Source organism: Mastigoproctus giganteus, chromosome 12, assembly GCF_048544385.1.
Source record: "Mastigoproctus giganteus isolate SK-2022 chromosome 12, ASM4854438v1, whole genome shotgun sequence".
NCBI lineage: Eukaryota > Metazoa > Arthropoda > Arachnida > Uropygi > Thelyphonidae > Mastigoproctus > Mastigoproctus giganteus.
Window position 1 is genome coordinate 50526387 of NC_143586.1, and position 21242 is coordinate 50547628.

Consider the following 21242-nt stretch of genomic DNA (forward strand, 5'->3'; position numbering starts at 1 on the left):
ACTATCTAAGCAAAAATATGTCGAAGATATATTTCCCACTACATGGAAACTTGCAAACCTGAGATTAATATTAAAGAATCCAGCAAAACCTCCAAATGATCCTAAATCATATAGCCCAATAGCCTTGTTACCAGTCCTGGGCAAAGTGCTGGAAAGGCTCATGGTATACTGCTTAGAAGCACATTATCTGAATGCAACCCTTCAGTTGGACAGACAGTTTGGCTTCAAACCTGGATTTTGACTGAGGATGCGATGAATAAACTACTGACAGTAGCTCAAACCACCCAGAGGAATCCTACATGCTGTTTCAGTTGATTCTGCAAGTGCCTTTGATACCTTATGGTGGCCCAGCATCCTCAGGAGAATATGCCATGCTGGTATTCCATAGAACCTGTATAATTGTATCAACAGTTATCTTTAACAGAAAATAGCAGTGCAAACTAGATTTTAATGTATACAGCGAAATGTTACCTGTGAATGCCCTCAGGGCTCAGTGCTGGGTCCTTGTTTTTGGAACTTGGTGCTGGACAAGTTTCTGGAGACTATGGACAAGGTCTCCTTTGCAGATGACTGTTCTCCTTGTAAAGGGTAACACCAGAAGGGCTCTGGAAGACCAGGCAAATCATGCCCTAAACCTTCTACAAAACTAGTCACAAACCCAAGAAATTTCTAGTAAAAAACTAAATTCATCCTACTAAATAGCAAATTAAGAAAATCACCTGATAAAGATTTCAAGAAAAACAAATAGCCCTAACAACAGAACTTAAAAAAAAAAAAAAAAAAAAAAAAGAGTTCTTTGACTCCAAGCTAATATTTCACACTCATCTAACAAATGTTGGTTAAAAAGCGAAGGTATAATGGCAGAATACGTAGTGCTGACTGAGATTTAAAAAGGAAGACTTTAACCCTCATTTATAAGGCTATCTTCCTCCCAGTTATTATATATGGGGCAGCATTCGGTTCCCTAGAATGTTACTAGTCAACAATAGAGCTAAACTAGTAGCCTCCTTATCAGCGAGCGGGAGTGCAGTAGCAAATGCTCTTAGAGTAGATCGGGGTTCAAGCCCCTGATTGCTAAATACAGTCGATCGATCTGCCAACCCACACTGGACCAGCATATCAGATTATGGTTCTGGAGGCTTCCGTCCTCTAGTGGATTGATAATAGCTGTAATTTTTAGGACCCATCTAGCATATCATCCTACTTACAATTACCAAGGCATGCTGCACAGTCAGCACCCCTGCCCTGCAGGTTCTGCCATTAGATTTAGAAATTCGAAGAGGCTTCAACTATAGGTTTAGAAGGCAGATTCCTACTGATATAGGGGCCAAATAGATCTAACAGCTGATCCTAAACAGGAAAAGGAAAGGATACTGACCTGTGCAATGGTAAATATATGGGACCAATCAGATCACTAGGGACATCACTAGGAGGTTGCTGGCACAGGTAACTAAACTTCCACCCTGGTTTCCGACAGGCGTATGCACTACAGCTTGTCTTCCTGAATGCAAAACTATGTCAACTTGACTTTTTTTTTTTTTTTTGTAGTTTCATCATCAGCTTCTGTGGCCATAATGCGCACCTCCCAAGGTTTTTGCAGTACTTTGATCCAAGCCCTAGACGGGATTCGAACCGCGACCTTTGGGTTGCCAGGCAGGCACTTTACCCACCCGGCTAGCCCGGCCGGCACTTCACTTTGCATATGACTCAATGTACCTGTGATGCCAATGAGCATTGGGCCCCCATATCATGACTGTCCCAATTATCATTCCTGCAGATATATACTTGTGACAAAAATAGGACCCATAACTGGAAAGCTGAACAACTCATCTCTGATATGCAATACATGGCCTCTCAAAAAGCTTTTGAGACTAGAAGCAATCGTGCAGCAATAACTTAAATTGTGACACCTACCTCTACCCTGGAAAGTTCCTCTCCCTGACTGTGACAACTACTGATAATGACTGGCCTGCTAGAATGTTTCCCACCTAGTGCAAGTATGAAAGGAAATGTTTTTGATGGAGCATTCTTCAGTGTGATTAGTATGTAATAGTGTAGTTACACTAATAGTGTTGGTATGTGTAACTTTGTTGGGTGGGAAACGAGTCTACTTGGGCTAAAAAAAAAAAAAAAAAAAAATCTATAAAATGTGTGCGCTATCCCTATTATAAAAAGGGATTGGTGCATGCGAATGAGAATGTACAAGTATGTTAATTGTTGTGTGTGTGTAAAAAGTCTTTCCAGATTAAGATGTACAAATGAGAGTTCAAGTAAAATCACCCATGTAAAACTGTGACGTGGCCGAGTGAATACAATTGTGATGAGTCAAAAAAAAAAAAAAAAAAAAACAATTGCTCATGTCTTGATATTTTTGTTTATTTAGGTGGTACTTGTGTCCTGTCTCTGAGTGTATGATGATGTATGAAAAGAGGCACATGAGTGAGTGAACGTTGTCCATTGTTACCTACCAGTCTGCCTCTGAATGAGTAATAATAAAAAAAGTATGTATCTGTAAGAGTGGAAGGTATGCATAAGGTTTGAACATTTGAGTGTCTGGTGTTCTGGCTCCCCCCCCCCCCCCCCGAACTTGGACTGCAGTGGGGCTAACCCACAGGGAACCACCCCTGCCTTTCTGATGCCATATATCCCCTTGAGACATGGCGTGGGAACTATTGACACTAGCTATAGTTAAGTTTGGCTGGTGTGGGATTTCATGCAGAGCTGCACTGTGTCCATAGAATGGACTCCCCTCCCCCCACATAGAGCACTCTGACCTTATGACTTTCTTCCTCCACACACACCCATCCCAACTTTTTACCTGGTGGATCCTACCACCACAAACCTTTTACTTTTCCTTAACAGCCCCCCCAGTGTGAGGATGGTCTCCTCCCATAGGGTTGCCCCTTTATCCCTTTAACTTTCTGTTTTCAGGTAGATTGGCTTCCTGTTATACACCTTAATCTTCATCTGTTAGCTCCCTGTTCACTGTCATCCCCTTTCACGCTTTCCTCTTCTAGCAGTTTTTCTCCCCTCCCCTAGGGCCTTCCCTGGCAAGCCCACGTGCAGTCCAGGATTTACCCCTGCTAGAGAAATTTCTGCCTTACTACACTGGCTGCCTTCCCAAGGCAAGAACAGCCAATGTGAGGCCTCATTAGGGGCCCCTGGCTAAATGCCGGAGGAACAATAGGCCAACACTACACTATGCAAACTAACACTAAAACTTGCATTATCTCTGGTATTTACAGAGTAGGTAAGAAGTTTACACTATCTGGCATTTGTATCATTGCAATGTATAAAATGCAGTGTGCCATCTGACAACGTGCACGATGTTCTTTCTGTATACATTGAACTCCCCATATTCAAATTCTGCATTGCTTATCTGAATGACGCCATGTCTCCGAAATCCTAACATCTGCACTTGATGTCTTGACCAGCACTTCAAATTCATCAACTTTAATGATTAATTTATTATTAACAACCATGATATCCTTCTTTTAACACAAAAAAATTTAATTTTAAAAAGTCATTAGATGTAAGATTAATCATCTACTTTCAGGAAGATAGAAAACTTTTGAGCCTAATGGCAAATAAGGCTGCTCCTGGAGTTGATGGATATACCCGGTAACCTTGAATGATGGGGTTAAGAGTCCATTGTACCATTAAGGCTAATTACGAGGGCATCATTGGACTTGAGAGATATTCCTCAGGATTGGAGAAGTGCCAGTGTGTTGCCAATACATAAAGGAGGGTCTAAAAAGTGGCTAACTACATACAGACCAGCTAGCCTAAATTCAGTGGTAGGGAAAATCATGCAGGCAATGAAAAGAGCACAATTCAAGGACACTTAAATAGAAATATATAATACTGAAGACTAAAAGGTATGATTTTGTTTAGACAAAAACCATGTTTAACTAACTTGGTTAACTATTTTGACAGTTATTCATGAGCTGAATGTAGGAAATAATTCCAGCATTATTTACTTGAATTTTAGCAAATCATTTGACTCAGTCCCTCAATGAGAGGTTACTGTGTAAGCTGGAACATATTTCAATCATGGGTAAGTTTCAAAGGTGGATTGCAGGAAGTTGGTTATGATTGGTTGTTACTTTTCATGTTGATCTATAGAGTATTTTAGGGCAGAACCCCATGCTACGTAGAATAATGACTATCATATAGGTTAGTGCAATGGCATCAGTTTAATTCGTAGCCATCTACCAAAGTAGTTCAATTGACATTGTTTTAATTATATCTCATTGCTGAATAGCTTCACAACGAGTTGTGGTGCTATTACACTTCTTTGAATAAGCAACACTTCACTAGTGAACTAACATTAGCCTTCTCCACTGATGGTGTGCAGTAGATTATATATACACCGATGAGCCAAAACATTATGACCACCTACCTAAAAGGATGTTGGTCCTCCACGTGCAGCCAAATAGCTTGTACTCGGTGAGGCATGGATGCTACAAGATTTCTAAATGTATTTTGTGGTATCTGGTACCAACACGCAACCAGCAGGTCCTTTAACTCCTGTAAGGTCCATGGTTGAGATGCTGCAGATTGGAGTTGCTGTTCCAACACAAACCACGTTGATGTCTAGGAAATTGAGGCCAGGGCAATACCTGGAAGTCTTCCTCATGTTCTGCGAAACAGTCTCGAACAATCTGGGGCAGCGTGGCAGGGTGCATTATCCTGCTGAAAGATGGCACTGCCAGAGGGGAAGACCGTTGCCACGAAACCTGATCAGCAATGAGGTTTAGGTAGGTGGTAGACATCAGAGTGCCCGGCACATGGATGACTGGTCCCAGGGTATCCCAGCAGAACATCGCCCAAAGCATGAAACTGCCGCAACCGGCTTGTTTTCATCCCACGGTGCATCCAGGCACCATCACTTCCCCAGGTGAACGATGCATGGCTGTCCATGTGGTGCAACAGAAAATGTGATTCATCGGACCAGGTGACCTTCTAATCACTCAAGGTCCAGTTTCGATGCTCGCGTGCCCATTGTAGGCACTGTCGCCGGTGAACCATGGTTAACATGGACACTTGGAGTGGCCTGTGGCTATGTAGCCCTATTTTCAGCATGGTTCGATGTACTGCGTGTTGTGACACATTACTCCTGTCACCAGCATTCCAGTTACCAGCGAGTTGCACCACCTTCTGTTGCCACGTACCATCCAAGAGAGCCTTCTCGCATCAATGAGCCGTGGTCATCCAACACCTTGCCAGCGATTTGTGGGTTCCTCCTCCTAGAACCACTTTCGGTAGGTACTAACCACTGCTGACCGTGGGCATCCCACCAGCCGTGCCGTTTTAGATATGCTCTGACCTAGTCGTCTGGCCATTACAATTTGGCCTTTGTCAAACTCACTTAAGTCCACTGCCTTTCCTATCTGAAGAACAAGAGTAACACTGATTAATGGAGCTCAGTATCAGGTGGTTTTTATTCCATGTCCCAAAATGTGCACATGCCATAGTTCACCTGCAGTTGTTTCGATTTGCATAATGACTTGCTGGTCATAATGTTTTTGCTGATCGGTGTATATATTTTTTAATTTATTTATTGTACTAGTATTTCCCATCCAGCTTTCTTTTCATCCTCGCCACTAATCACAATACTGTATAGATATTTACAGACTTACCACTAATTCCCACTCCATTACTTCAAAATCTTGATTTTGAAGTTCTATGCTTCCTGTTCCTGCACCATTATAAGACATTGAAGTACTGTAGTTCATATAAAATTAATTTGGAGTCTTCACTAGGGTGTTTTAGGGCAAGAGCCTCATGCTACATAGAATGATTTAACATATAGGGTAGTGCAATGGCATTAGTTTAATTTGTAGTCATCTACCAAATTAGTTGAATTGGCATCGTTTTAATTCAAGGAAGTGCAATATCATGGCAACTTGCTGTGAAGGTATTCACAATGAGATATAATTAAAACCATGCCAATTCAACTACAGTCAGTCCTCGTATAACACTTGTTTACATTACACGAATTTGATCATACACGATTTATAAATAGGGGACCGATATCTTATATAACACGAACCGAATTCGCTTATGCACGATTCGCCTTTGTGTTAACAAGAAATGGCAGTCGAATGCAGAATCACCCCAACCGAACGCAACACGATAGGAATGAAGAGAAGATTCTGAAAATGTATTTATGTGTTTTGCATCAGTGAAGGGGAAACACATTTCACCATAATAACGTAAAAACCAACACAATTCCAGCTATCGGTATAATCACAAATGCAATTAGATCGAGTTTACTACCAGTTTATAACAGATTCCACTAGCGGAAACGCAACTGGAAATTGTTTTTATTGTTTTATGGTAGTAACCCCTAGAAATGTGAGGTGTTAATAGTATATCTGCCTTTACGGTGTTGTTTATTCAGTTGCTACATGCGTGCGCAGCTTTGTTTATGTGTATCAAGCGTGCCTCCTCGTTTTGTAATTGTGCTTTATTCCCTAAAAATGAGTAAAATACTTAAAAGGTGTGAAAAGGAAATGTCCTGGTGAAGACACTGCTGATTCACAGAGAAAAAAAAAAAAAAAAGCTTTATCGATAAACAGGCGGACTGGGTCAAAAATTCTTACCCGGGAAAATTTATAGTGGCCTCATACTATGGTTTATGGCCAAAATCACACCGGCCTCCGGCCCACCAGGGTTTCCCCAGTAAGGCTTATAGCCAGTCCGCCTCTGTAGATAGAGAAAAAATATGAAATTGTGAAACGCTTTGAGCGAAATGAAAGACCATGTGATATTGCACGTGCTACAAACCTAAATGAGGCAATGCCAAGAAAATAAAAACAACTTTCCTAGCAGGAACAACTCAAAGTGTAACTAAAATCCATTAGATTAAGACACAAAGAATTGGAAGAGATACAATGGCTCTTTTTTGTTTGATTTTTCTATCCAACTGTTTGGATAGAAAATCAAACAAAAAATAAGTTTGCTTACGATAGAAGAAAAAGCATTAGCAATATTTTATTACGTAATAGTCGTAATAAAATACGTAAGTATTTTATTACGACTATATATAGTCGTAATAAAATACTTATGTATTTTATTACGGCTATTACGGTGGTCGGCACCTAACCCTATTTTTCCCATAGGGCCTGCTGTTTATATTGCACGATTTTGCATTGCATGAGGTTTTCTAGGAACACAACTATTGTGCTATACGAGGACTGACTGTACTGTGGTAGATGGCTACAAATTAAATTGATGCCATTGCACTAACCTATACGTTAGTCTTCATGTTTGTGTAATTTTAGAATTGAAGTCCTCCAGTGATTAGGTCTGGTACCACTGTTGTTTCTAATTTTTATAAATGACATCAATAATGGAATAGAGGACACTATGTCAAAACTTGCAGATGATATGAATATTGGAGTGTGTTATTCTTCAGCACCAGGCAGCACTTGTTTAGGCTGACTTTGATAGGCTTCATGCCTATCAAAGTCAGAAATTTGATAGGCTTCATCATGAAGCTTATCATAGTCAGAAAGCTGGCAGCATATGTTTATATGCAGCAAAATCCCAAGTCTTACACTTGGGGGTATAGCAGCCCTAAAATAACATACTTGGTGTGGTTGAATTATAAATAGTTGAAGAAGAAAGGGATTTGAAGTTTTTGAGCAATGGTGGCAGGAAAGGCCCATGGTTTCCTGCCAATGATTTATTGAACATTTTCTTGTAGAGGTTCTAATTCTCCTAGGCAATAGTAAGCTTGCACTGGAGTACTGTGTCCAAGTATGGAGACAGCATCTAAAAAAAAAAGATTGAACTTCTTGAAAGGGTTCAGTGATGAGCAACCCTTTTGGTAAGATCTTAAAAGGGAACATGCATGAGGAAAGATTTTGAATATGTGAGCTACATAGCTTAGAAACCAGACACCTTAGTGCAGTGGTTTTCAACTGGAGTGCCACAACATTCTTGGGGTGCCATGTAATTTGGGTTTAAGATACTTTTGGGTTTAAGTGATTATTATTATTTTTTTGAAATTTATATATTTATTTCAATATAAAAAGGGTACAATATAAAGGGTACGATATATAATATCCATTGTACTGTATCTTTTTAATTTTGTGATCTATAATTGATCTTTCTTTAGTACCTCTATGTAAAGAATAAAACTATTATATAGATATTAAAATACCTATATAATAAAATTATTATACAGGTATTATATAATACCTATTATATTGAAAGGTCAAAAAACCACTGTTATGTATTTCTTTTGGCCTAGTGGTGCCGTGAAAAAATTACTGGGACAGTAAGGGCGCTGAGAATGGTTTGGAAACTCTGCCTTAGTGGGTATGTAATTGAGATCTGTGAGGCTCTGAGGAGCAATAAAATGAATGAAGCAAATTTTTCACTGCTATGAATGATTCCAGAACTAGGGGCCAGAAATTCGGATTAGGAAGCAAGTTTTACTGATTGTAGGAAGTTTCTTTTAGCTTAAGTTGTTAATTACTAATATAAGTTCTCTCCAGTAGTTGAGCTTGGGGATATTCTAGGGTCAGCTGGACAGTGACCTGCATGAAGAGGGAAATTTTATTTTCTTTTTCTTTTTGTTTTTATTTTAATTCTTATTATTTATTTTGATATTTTAAATTTATAATTATTATTATTATTATTTCTTTTTTGGCCAGTGCTGCAAAAGCCCAAAATTCTAAAATCTGATGAATATTCCTTATTTTTATAGGTTGATCTTCATTGTGAGTTTTCTCCATTAACTGCATTTCTTTGTCCAAGACAAGTTCATATTTTAGGCGAATTGCTCAAAGGAATTGCTCGGCCAGGTAAAATATTAAAATATGAATTTAATTCCTTGTTATTATGTGTCTAAATAAAGCTTCATGTCTAAATAGATTTTTGCCTACGAGTCGCACTAATTCTGCATTGAAAATAAATTTTCAAAATTAAATTCAAAAACTACTTGCAAACTTTTATATTTAGGCAAGTTATGAATGAGAGAAGGCTCAGTGGAGTCTCGTAGCATTCGCTCCTCAGACCATTGTTTTCTATATTTGTTAATGATGAAATTAATGTCGAAGTTTGAATATGATGCAAAAAAAAAAAAAAAAAGTCAGTCAGTCATGTCCAGGAGCAGGTGAGTAAGTTATGTTCCTACCACCCCAGTTGTACTAGGTTAATACAACTTCTTTTTGAATCGGCTATTAGATCAAGGCATTATATCCACCTTTAAAACTCATTACATCAGAAATCGTTAAAATGAATTTAGGAAAAATTGATTCCAAATCTATTGAAGTAATGGAGGCATGGAAACATATCTCGGTTGTGGACTGTATCAGAATCATAGCTTTATCACTGAAAGAAGTAAAGCCATCAACGTTAAATGAGTGTGGAAAAATGTATGGCCAGAGTCGGTTCATTCAGGGAATATGGTTGAACTGGCAGAAAACGGAATCTGTGCGATAGTAATTTTGCTACGTGGGTTGGAGGGAAGGTTTTGATGAGATGACTACTGAAGCCCTCATGGATAGCACAGTTGATAGAATCGCCCTCCTCCCTACAATGGGTGAAAAAGACCTCAGTTCAAATCCCATCGATGATGGGAGGAATTTTTATGGCTCTTTTTCACAACATGGCTGAGTTAGTTGGGCTCAGACGAGGGTCGCATGGTTTTTTCTCCCAAAAACTTTGAGTTTTCATCCAGCAAAACAGAAAATCGACCTCAGGGCACACAATTTATAGACAATATATGCAGAGTAACATGGCCTCAGTTGCTGATGCTCCTTAAAAAAAAAAAAAAAAAAAAAAAAAAAATGATTACTGAAGACATTCAAGAATTACTGGTGGGAAAAGAAAGGCTGGCGAAGCGGATTTGGTGGAAATGGCATCAGAGGTTAAATCCAAATCAATTCAGAGAATGATGATAGTGCAGATAAATTCTAAACTTCCAAATTTTACACTAAAAAGCATACGGGAAGGCAAAAAAGTTAGCCGAGTAATTTGAATGTTTTTTTTTTTTTTTTTTATTATTCAGATTCTTGAATGAAAGGAGCCCAAAGTTCAAAAGGGGCTCCAGAAATGACTAGTTCCATGTGATGAAATTCACAAAGATTTATAAAGCAAAAAAACCCAGATTACTGATTTTTTTTTTTTTTTTTTTAAGAGAGCAGAAGATATACAAAATCTAGAACATTATATTTTTGTTAGTTTTGTTAACATTTTGTTCGCTTTTGGAATATAATCCCCCTTTTTGTGCTTTTTCTTAGTCTCATATAACACTGTTTCGCACAACACAACATTTTATAGGAACCTAACTACTGTTTTATACGAGGGTTACCTGTATATCTAAATGAATCTTTTAAATTATTGGGGAGATGAGTTTCAGTACGGCTTGTATAATGTATTTAGGAAGGATAGGGTAGATAGAAGGGGTGGTGGGGTAATGCTTTTTATCAGAAGCAGCCTGATTGCGACGATAGCTTTCCCGGATTCAGATGTTTCACATGCTAATATAGAATCTGTATTGTGTAAGATAGTTGGAAACAAAGGTATAATGTGAGTAGGAGTAATCTATAGACCAGGTGCTTGTGAAGATTATGACGAAAGCCTCTACATGCAAATGGAATGGGCAAGTAAGCGTCAATGTCTTATTATGGGTGATTTCAATCTGCCTCTAATTAATTGGAGTAAACGGGAAGGAAACTCGACATGGGGAACAATTTTTAAGTCAACTAGATGACATGTTATTTGTATCAACATGTCAGGGAAAGTACTAGAGAAAAGAATATCTTAAACCACATCATCACCCGTGAATCAGATGACATAACAGGGCTGATAGTAGAGGAACCAGTAGCAGGAAGTGATCACGGAGTTCTACGGTGGATGATAAGAGAGGTAACAGTAGTAAAAGGCAAAGAAATGGGTTTTAATTGCAGGAAAGGAAATTATGATGCCTTAAGGTACTACATGGCCTCTATTAACTAGGTAGATATTGCACAGAGAATGAATACATTTGAACTGTGGTATGCTTTTAAAACATTAATCACAGATGCCTTGAATGTGTATTTACCATTAAAAAAAATACTCCATGAGGAGGGTTCCAAGTTGGATGAATAATGAAGTTGCCACATTACTTGAGCAGAAAAGGTGGCATGGAAAGGTTACAGAGCAATAAAAAGTACTGAAGCCTATAACAGCTACAAGATGATCTGTAATAGAGCCACAGAAAAGGTTCGACAGGCAAAGGCAGTTTATGAGAAATCACTAACAAACAGAGCAAAGAGGGGGGATAAGGAATTCCTCACATATATAAATGCCAAGAAGAGCAGGACAAACCAGATCGGACCTTTACGTGAGGGAAAGGGGATAGTATTAAACACACCACGTTACGGGGGGAAATGTTTAGATTGGACTGCAGGGAGTTTTATTTTAGCCAGCGAGTTATAAATTACTGGAATAAGTCGCCTTCGTGGGTGGTAGAGGCCGAGTTTGGGGAAATTCAAAGGTCATCTGGATAGTACTTTCGGGTAAGGGAAGTGCATACGATGATAGGTTTAATTTCCTTTTCTTTTATTTTATATATATATATTTTTTTATCATTGTTTTATTCGGGTTTTTTTTTTTTTTTTTTTTTTGGCTGGTGCAGCATAAGCCGTAGGCTTTCTTGCACCATGCGGCTATTACTAATACTAAAAAAAAAATTAAAATATCTAAAAGGACTCATAATTTCTTAATTTTTAATCTTGGATTCTAAAAGATCATCAGTTCAATACCATACTATTTTATCAATAGTATAGCATTGAATATTAAAATGTATTATTTGAATGAAATTCACAATAACAGAGTTCAAAACAACTGACATTTTTCTCCTATGCATACGAAATTGTGCAACAGGCCAGGAAACTCATTTCATTGTGGAGTGTTGGAATATTCAACATTGGGTGCTGTGCATGTTTCTCAAAAGCAAGTCTATTGTTACAACAGTGTAATTTTTCAGTAACATTTTCAGAAGTTTTATCCTTAAACACAGTCATTGTTCAAGAACTCAGTGCAGATGACAAAATGAATCAACTAAATTTTTGTATGCATTTTAAAGTGGGCAATACCTAAAAAAAAAAAAAAAAAAAAAAAAAAAATCTGAATAACAACACATTTTAATTTGAATGTTGATGCCAAGTGGAATTATTATTTCTGGGTTACTGATAATTCTCAAATTCGTGATTTGCTCTGTCATTCACTGAGGGTGACTGTACAGTGTGCTGTTTTAAGCTTTAAACTTTGTTCTTTTATTTCCAAGTTGAAAATGGCAAGCAGTTTCATTGTGCAGAATGCTACAACAAGATTTGAGGGTTCCGAACATAGTTTGAGAAAATTGACAACAAAGTATGGTATTAACATGATGTGGCAAGAGCAGGTATATAAAGTCTGCAATATAAAGAGTTAATCCACAACAGTTCAGACAATCAATCTGATAGTGCAGGTAACACTCCTGGCTGCAGTGTTCATTGCTCTGTGGAAACCACTGATATTCTTGACATTCTGAAAAGCTGAATGTGAAGGTACCAGAGATATCGATCAAAATCTGTCTCATTAAAGGAGACAGAGAAAGCTTTGTGGTGTATCACCGTCAGAAGTTAATTAATACTTGGGCCCTCTCTTTTTTTATTATTTTTTTTCCCTGGCAAATTGCAATTATTATTGGTAGCTAAAATTTTGAATTTCACATAAGTATTACCTGATATAATCTTGAGTGAGCAACGTTTCAGATTCAGTTTTGATATGACAACATTGACTATTCCTTTGTCCTGGGAAAGATGGCATATAGTTGAGGTTTTTTAAAATTTTTTTAAAAATTTATTGTAGCAGGTGCTTCCTGCCAAATTTTGGCATCCCTGCTGTATATTACAATACCATACATACAATATTATAGATACAGTTTACACTAATATGCAGAAAATCAGTTGCATACATTTAAAACTATGCAACAATCCAAAGTATATCCAGCTTACTCTCACAAAGATAAGAACTGCTGTCTATCCACACATTTTGTGCAGTTCAGAACTGAACAGCAAGGAGCTGCCCAGTCCAGATAACAACACCCACCACCACAAGGAGATGCTTAGATGATAACTCTTCTCCTTCTTCCAGATGTTCAGGAATGATGTTATTTAAGGGTAAGCAACCCACAGAACAGTACCACACATCCTATGCTAAACCTAATCAGTTGACACTTCTGTTCCAATATCTAGACGTCAACTGATATGTATTTTGCCATTAACCTCCAACTTTATTCTTTACAAAATCAGACCCATATAAGTCAATTCCGCTCTAGCGTAATCATCTGGGGTTTGCTCCAGTTGCAGATGTATATATCTCTTTGAAAAATCTTCAAACGAAAGGATTGAAACACTAAAAAAAGTTTCCTTCATTACAAGGTGTGTCTCACATCCTGGCCTCAGCGACTGAAGGTTGGGAAGTACATATGGTCCTTAATCCCAAGGACTGAGAGAAAAATTAGTGGGTTTTGTTTGTTTGATTTTAGATATAGAACATGTTCTTTATATTTATAATGTAATTAGAAGCACTGTGTGTATATGCACTATTGCCAAAAGTGTATGGATACTTGTGAGATTTGGAAAAAAAAAAAAAATAAAAATGAACTGTTACTATTCACATGTCAGGAATTGTTAAAAAAAGAAAAAGCAATTTGTACTTCAGTAAATGGCATTGAAATTGAATTCCTGTTGAAAGTCACTAAATTGTGAGAGAGCTACGTTAGGAACTATGTAGCATCAGGTTTTATGGAAGAGCTGCAGTGCATAATTCATAGGGTTGACTTGGCTGGTGTATAACCCATCATAACTGGTCAACTGGAATATGGAAAAGCAGGCAGATGCCCAGAGAACATTATTCGCCAAAGTGTGTATTCCACCTGTGAAGTTGGCAGAAGTGTTCTCTCTGTCTGAGATTATTTTTGTGCAATTGACCATTGTTCTTGGGAGGATGTAGGAGATGTGGTATATTGACATTATGGACCAATCTACTGTTCGTATGGCGTCTCCGTAGCCAGGTGGGCAGGAGCAGCATTGCATAGCACACGCTTCTTGATTAGACCAGGGTTCAAGCCCGTGACCACCAAATACGGATGATGCGGAAAGGTCAGGGAATGACCACCGCATATCCCCGGAGCAATATGGCCTTGGTTGCTAATGCTCCTAAAAACCAAATAACAACAACTACCATTCGTATATTGTGGCAGCAGTAGGGGGAAGGTCATACTGGCTGTGTTGTATTTTTTTTTTTTTCTGTTTCAACACGACAGTGCACTGTCATACTGCACAGCCAGTAGTGTCTTCATTTGAAGACTGGTGTTAGAAGTTTCATTGGTCTGCTCAGAGCCTTGACCTTAATCCCCACTGAATACCTTTGGGATAAACTGAAATGTTAACAGCTAGGCCAACATATCTGCAATCAATAGCTGAATTGATCACTGTTGAAGGAGAAATGGACCAAAATACCGAGTGGGTTGACACATTATTAAATTTTGTAGCAATAAAGTTTTTTGAAACATGCAAGTGTTTGGCTACTTTTGGCAATCTAGTGCATCTGTATTTATTATTTCATCAATTTATTTATAGACCAAGAAGACAGAAGTAATATTCTTAATCGCCAGAATTCACGTAGCAAACCTATGGAAGAAGCTGATTATGCTCTTGTTGAACAAGAGCTGCAAAGGCAATTAGGACAACCTCAACTTCCTAAGCATTCTCTTCATCCTCATCAAGGCTGGTCATCTCAGTCATTAGGTAAATTAATATTTGTATGTATCTCTGATCATTGAACATGTGGTATATAAAGATTGTGGTTTTATTTTAATGTGCAAGTTACTTTAGCTATTTTTCTAAATATTGAAAAGGTGACAAGCTTTTAAAAATAAACACTAAACTGAATTGGACAGATATAATAATTCAGCAAACTTTAATTAAAAATGAATAACAGAAAAATGGTATAACTATTAACACGCTTCTATGTTGCTGCTCTGGTGAATGTAAAGAAAAGTAAGAAATAAGCATCACAAGTCTTACAAAAAAAAATAGCTGGAGGTTCTCAGTTTGTTGGTCAGCATGAGAAGAGAAGTGTAAGTATGCTGCTGGTGTATTCTTCCCAACAAATCACACTAAGCATCTAGAGGTGAGGTGGGGGATCTTGGATGAAGATTCTGCTCTAGCTGTGTTGTACTTTCCTTAGAGAATGTCTTTTTATCGATTTTTCCCAGCTCTTGATAGAGCCAAGCCTCAATTCATATTTTCACCTCGTCCAGCACAACTTGCTTTGAAAAGTAAATCCACTTTAACATAAAGACAATCCCCTCAGATACCATTTTTGTGAACTGGTGGAGTTCACAAAAATGGTAAAGTAGTTGTCACCAATCTTGTGATGATTTTAACAAACTACCCACCTCCACAATACTAGGTGGAAATTTATTCCAACAATTCATTACTTTTTGTTAGAATGAAGTATAGGGAAACTGGAGTATTAGGCAATAGAAACCATGGGTAGAGACATTTCTTTGGAAGAGTTAGGATAATTATTCCAAATAATAGACCCCATTGTGGGGAGGGGGATGGAAACTACTTATGTTATTGTGTCTATTTAGGAGAAATACTGTTGTATATCTTATACTTCCAAAAAGTCCTTTTTCTTATGATAGTGTGCAGCAATTCGAAAATTGTAGATCTCTTAAAGTACCATTTATAACTGACACAATATCATATCATGAGATTCCCACGTGTATCCAGGAGCATCACGGGAACCTAATCTTCTTAAATACACGCGTTTACTCTCATTTTACCATTGCCAACTGAAGACGTGTAAAACGAAAGCCACTTCTTATGGCTATTGGCAACCAAGGACGAAGACATGCACTTCTACTTCCTTGCGCACATTTTAATTCTGTTTTTAAATCCTAACTTATTCATGCTAACTTAAATTTAAAATTATCATCCAATTTATTCCAACATCAATGCAGATTATAAAAAGGTGAGTATCATAATAAATTAAATTAAGCTACGCTATTATATTGTGTCAGTGTGCAGCATTAAGATTTTTTTGAGACGTTAAAGCTGTGATGCTCCATAATTGTGTAGTGCTGCATAATTTTGTTGGTTATTCCTCTTTATGTAGTTTACATCCTCCTCTGTTCATTTTTAACTAGTGAATAGTATACTGTACATAATATTTTTTGCAGTACAATCCAGCTTGTAGCAACTTTATTGGGGGGGGAATTCATAGGAACAGTGAAGTTGCTTAAGATTTTTGTCACTGCTGAAGTAAATGTTAACATTATCTTTTAGCTGTTATATTTATCTCCCTACCCCTGGTGGTAGGGAAATTAAGCTCTTTTTGAGGAAACTGTGCCATGCAGTTATATAAATGCTTTATATAATATTTATAATGAAACAAAGCTCATGGGTATTGATTCAGATTGAAAATTTTCTATAACATTAAGTTCATGTTTAAAGTGGAGATGCACACTCACAGAGCCATGTTTTTATTGATTCTAGTTTGACAGACGGCACTCAGCTGGAATGGTAATTAAGAATGGATAGCCTGTCAGTTAGCTTCATTAAAATTGAAGTGTTGAGCTGATTGTTGGATTTCTTTGATGTTCAGTAAAAAGTGTTCTATTAATTACTTTTTCAGTTGAGAATTTAATTCTCTTATCACAGTTACTGTTGTGATGATAAAAAGTCTCTAGTTCACCCTCATTGTGATTCTGTATTACAAAAATCTCATCTTTCCCATTTGTCCAAAGCTTGGGGGGGGGGAGATTGCTGTAGCAGAGGAATCACTTGGAAACCAGTGTGCAGTTGTTACTCTAAAAAAAATTACCGTGAGTAGGTGTGCTTATTCTCATTGTGCACCAGCAGACTAGCATGCACATTGTACATACCTAAAATTATTCAAAACCACATGTTTACAGTTTTAAAAAAAATTATTTATAATTATTCTAGTATAATGTTAAAATAAGGAATGATATAACAAATTTCAGTGTGTACACTACCAAACCTGTGCACATTTTTAAAAATATTTTTTTCCTTAAATTAATTCTTAAATTTATTTAAGAAAGAAAAGTTCAGTTAAGTTGATTCTTTTTTCTAATTAATAGAAGTAAAACTAAATGATTATCATATTAATTAAGATTCTAACTTTATAGAACACTTAATAAAATATAATTTTGTTCTCTTAGCTTAGCTGTTCACTTTAATTTCAATTGCATAATATTTATTACTCTTCTCCCATGTACTTTTTTGGATGTCTGTCTGTCTGTCTGTCATTTTATAAATGACAACCAGGAAAAAGTGGTGCACTTCCTCTTCCTAGAAACATGTTTTTAAATTAATCTATTAATATAATGGGAAACTTACTTTTACTCTCTTTACTTTCCTTTATGTAAATTTAACCTTAACCAATATGGATCTAGAGGTGAGCACCAAGATAATAAGCTTTGCTAAGAATCTTAATAGATAATCAACAGTACTTCAAGCTTTCAGATGTAAAATTAGTCATTACCTCATAAATACTTCTTGCTTTTGCTTGAATGGCCATTGGACTCAGGGGCACTTGCTTCTGAATCTGATTTTCCATCCATATTATTAATAGCTTTCCCATCTTCGATATAGCACCTGAACACTGTTTTGTGGTCGCTGTTAGGCAGACTGGCCCCAGTGTGAAATACGTTGATCCTTTAACATGTTTTTTTATACGCGCACTGTCCCTCAAAATGGTATTCGCTGTTGAAGCAGCGAGACCTCATTCTGTGCAATAGATGACAAACTTTGTCATGCTTCATACTTCTTAATTAATCATCTTCATTTCTAAATCAATTTTGTTTTGTTTCATTTCATTTCCTAGCACTGCCAGCACTTGCAACTTTTTGTTGGTCGCTTTTTCTTCCTCATTGTAATACGTAAATAGGAATGAAGAGAAGATTCTGAAAATTTATATATGATTGAAGATTTCAGTGAAGGGGAACAATTTCACCATAATGTAAAAACCCACAGAATTCCAGTTATCGGGATTATTGCAAATGCAATAAGATATAGTTTAATACAACCATTTATAATTGATTACACTAACAGAAAAGACCAATAAACTGGAAAGTGCAAATTGTTTTTATTTTATGGTATTGACTTCCAGAAATGTATATTTTGAAAAATATCACAAAAGGCTTTCAAAATTGATTCTTATAACAAACATATGATAACGATGAAAGTGTAGTGCAATTTCCATTATAAAAATGACCAAAATTTTAGAGAGATAAATAGCTTAGTAATATAGCGAAAATTTTCACTTCCAAGAACTTGGAACGAATTACCAAAAAAAAACAAAAAAAAAAAAACACATTGGATTCTCATTAGGATATTTTCACGATACCTCCATTTATTCCTATGGGATGCAAAATACGTTTCCACAAATTTTTTAAGTTTGTACCGGCCAGCAAAAACTTACACAAAGTCGAATTTGCGTAAGTCTAGTATTATGTAAGTCAGGGAGTTCCTGTATTTAGTTCTTTTAGAAAGATTTGTTGAGGCATCCCAAATTTCATTAAAATTAGTCAAATAGAAATCCAGCAATTATTATTTCTCTTCTTCTTTTTTTCCTGCATACACTGTATGGGGGAAAAAAAAAAATTCATAGATTAAACAGTTTTAATGCAGTATGGGTTAGCTTTAGATAATCCATGCAGGCTTCACATGTATTGTTACATAAATATGTGAATGTGGTGCCACTGAATATTATATGCACATGTGCATTTTATAAGGTATATTATTTAATTCAAGTTAATTCCAGAAACCATATTAGCTGTAAAAGAAAAAATTAATAATCCTCGTATTGATAACATTAGCACTGATCATGCACAAAATACAATAGTCACACTTCCGTATCATAGCCAACTTGCACCTCAGCTCCAGAATATTTTTAAAGGGGCAAACATTACACTGATTTTTTTTTTTTTTTTTTTTTTCATCATATAATAAACTAAGTCCTTTTTTCAGCAAATACAAAGAAACATATAAATACAATATTCAAGACATAAACAACAATATACCTTATAAAATGCCAATCTGGATGTAATGCATGCTACATAGGTAGCACCACCACCACCACAAAATATGGAACTTCCAGAACATCATACTATCATTATAATAGTTTCAAATCAGACCAGTCAGCACATACTCTTTTAATCATGATCCGTTAATAGATAACGCAATTACACTAATTAAACTTAAATCGAATTATAAAATATTCTAGTACAAAGCCCTAGCTATAGAATGGTTCTGCCAAAATAGATCATGTGAAATTTTAATTACCTAAAATTTAAAATTTTTAAAAACTTTAAATACTAAATTACCCATGAATCTATCACCAATATGGCAGCTCACACAAATCAAATTTCCTTGTGTTTAATGTAATGTATCTTGGGTACTACGATACTATAAATCAACACTTACAACTCATGTCATTCACCAACTGATCATGACGACTTCGAAAGCTTTTCTTCCAGCTCTTGGTTTTTCAAACACGCGAATCTTCATAATTTTATAAATGACAACCAATAAAAAGTGGTGCACTTCCTCTTCCTAGAGACATGTTTTTAAATTAATCTATTAGTATAACGGAAACTTTTACTCTCTTTAGTTTCCTTTATGTAAATTTAACCCTAACCAATATGGATCTAGAGGTGAGTACTAAGATAATAAGCTTTGCTAAGAATCTTAATAGTATTTGAGGATATTAAGGATAAGTACAGCAAACCCTAAGCCAAGTTTGTGGCAAGCAATGGGTGTTTAATATGTAAAAACATCGCGCTGGTTTCTAAGACACTAAAGTCGCCAATGCCGATTCTGCAGCTGCAGAGAAATTTTGTGATGTGTTGGAAAAAACCCTTTCTAAATCTCCACAGCCCTCAACTTCTGCAGCAGCATGCTTATCAGCTGGAGAGTTAATTCTGGCAATGATGCTCGAAAGGTAAAACTTGCTGACGTTATGCCTGTCTCCTCTCTTTTTGCAATTTTGTACACTTTTGTAATTTTTCCTGCACATGAGATAAAAAAAAAAAAAAAAAAAAAAAATTGAATTCTATTTACATGTTCATCGAACATCATTTTTGCTTCTATGAAATTCAGTATGCATAGTTGAGAGCGCGGAATTTCCCTAAATACTTATTTAGAGAAATTCCGACTTACGTAGTGTTCCACGGAACACAACCCTTATGTAAGTCGGGTGGCACCTCCGTAGCCAGGTGGGCAGGAGCAGCAGTGCGTAACACACGCTTCTTGATTAGACCGGGGTTAGAGCCAGTGACCGCCAAATATGGAGGATGCGGAAAGGTCAGGGAATGACCACCACATATCCCCGGAGCAATATGGCCTTAGTTGCTAATGCTCCTAAAAACCAAACAACAACAATGTAAGTCGGGGAGTTCCTGTATTAAATTTTATGAAAATCCATGTGGACAGAACAGACAGACATGGTAAAGACAATAGGAATGTGTGTGTGAACATGCTTAAAAATTGATTGCCATAGAGCAGGAGTGGGCAACTTAATTTGTGATGCGATCTACTTTTTTCCTTCAAAATGTGCCGCGATCTATCTCAAAAATTTCATTGCACAAGGTGCACAAATCGAGGCATGACTGTATATTTAAAATTTCGTTATGATCGACCGAAATTAAATCAGCGATCGGCTTGTTGACCATCCCTGCCATAGAGAATGCTCATGCTAAATTTTTGCATGAGAGTAATCAACACAACTGACATGCTACTTTAAAGTAGCATGTCAGTAATGGACTGAGACAGTATTTAAATTCTATACAGTGGGACCAGCTGATGATGTTACCAACAGCAAATTCAAAATGGGAAGCATTCAAAGAACTTATCTTGGAAGCTACTAGGCTTTACATACCAACTAAGAAATATTGTTCAAGGTTTAGGCCAAAATGGATGTCAGATGAACTAATGAGGCATATGGCAGAGAAGAAAAATGCATGGGATACTTACAAATTAACACATGACACAGAAGCCTATGATAGATACAAGTTGATATGCAACCAAGTTACAAAGGAGGTTAGGCAGGCAAAGGCAGATTACGAGAAATCCTTGGCAAGGGATGCAAAGAAAAACAGCAGAGAGTTCTTTACTTATGTAAACTCTAGAAGGAAGGGGGATGAATCAGATTGGTCCACT

The 21242-nt window shown here is 36.8% G+C and overlaps 1 protein-coding gene across 1 annotated transcript in view; it reads left to right on the forward strand.

The window, feature by feature from the left end:
* Atg2 (Autophagy-related 2) overlaps window positions 1-21242 on the forward strand; it is a 359564-nt gene that overhangs the window by 56940 nt on the left and 281382 nt on the right. Inside the window, exons 7-8 of the mRNA XM_090386633.1 lie at window positions 8723-8819; window positions 14631-14798. Coding sequence (XP_090242759.1) covers window positions 8723-8819; window positions 14631-14798 — 265 coding nt within the window. The remainder of the gene's footprint in view (window positions 1-8722; window positions 8820-14630; window positions 14799-21242) is intronic.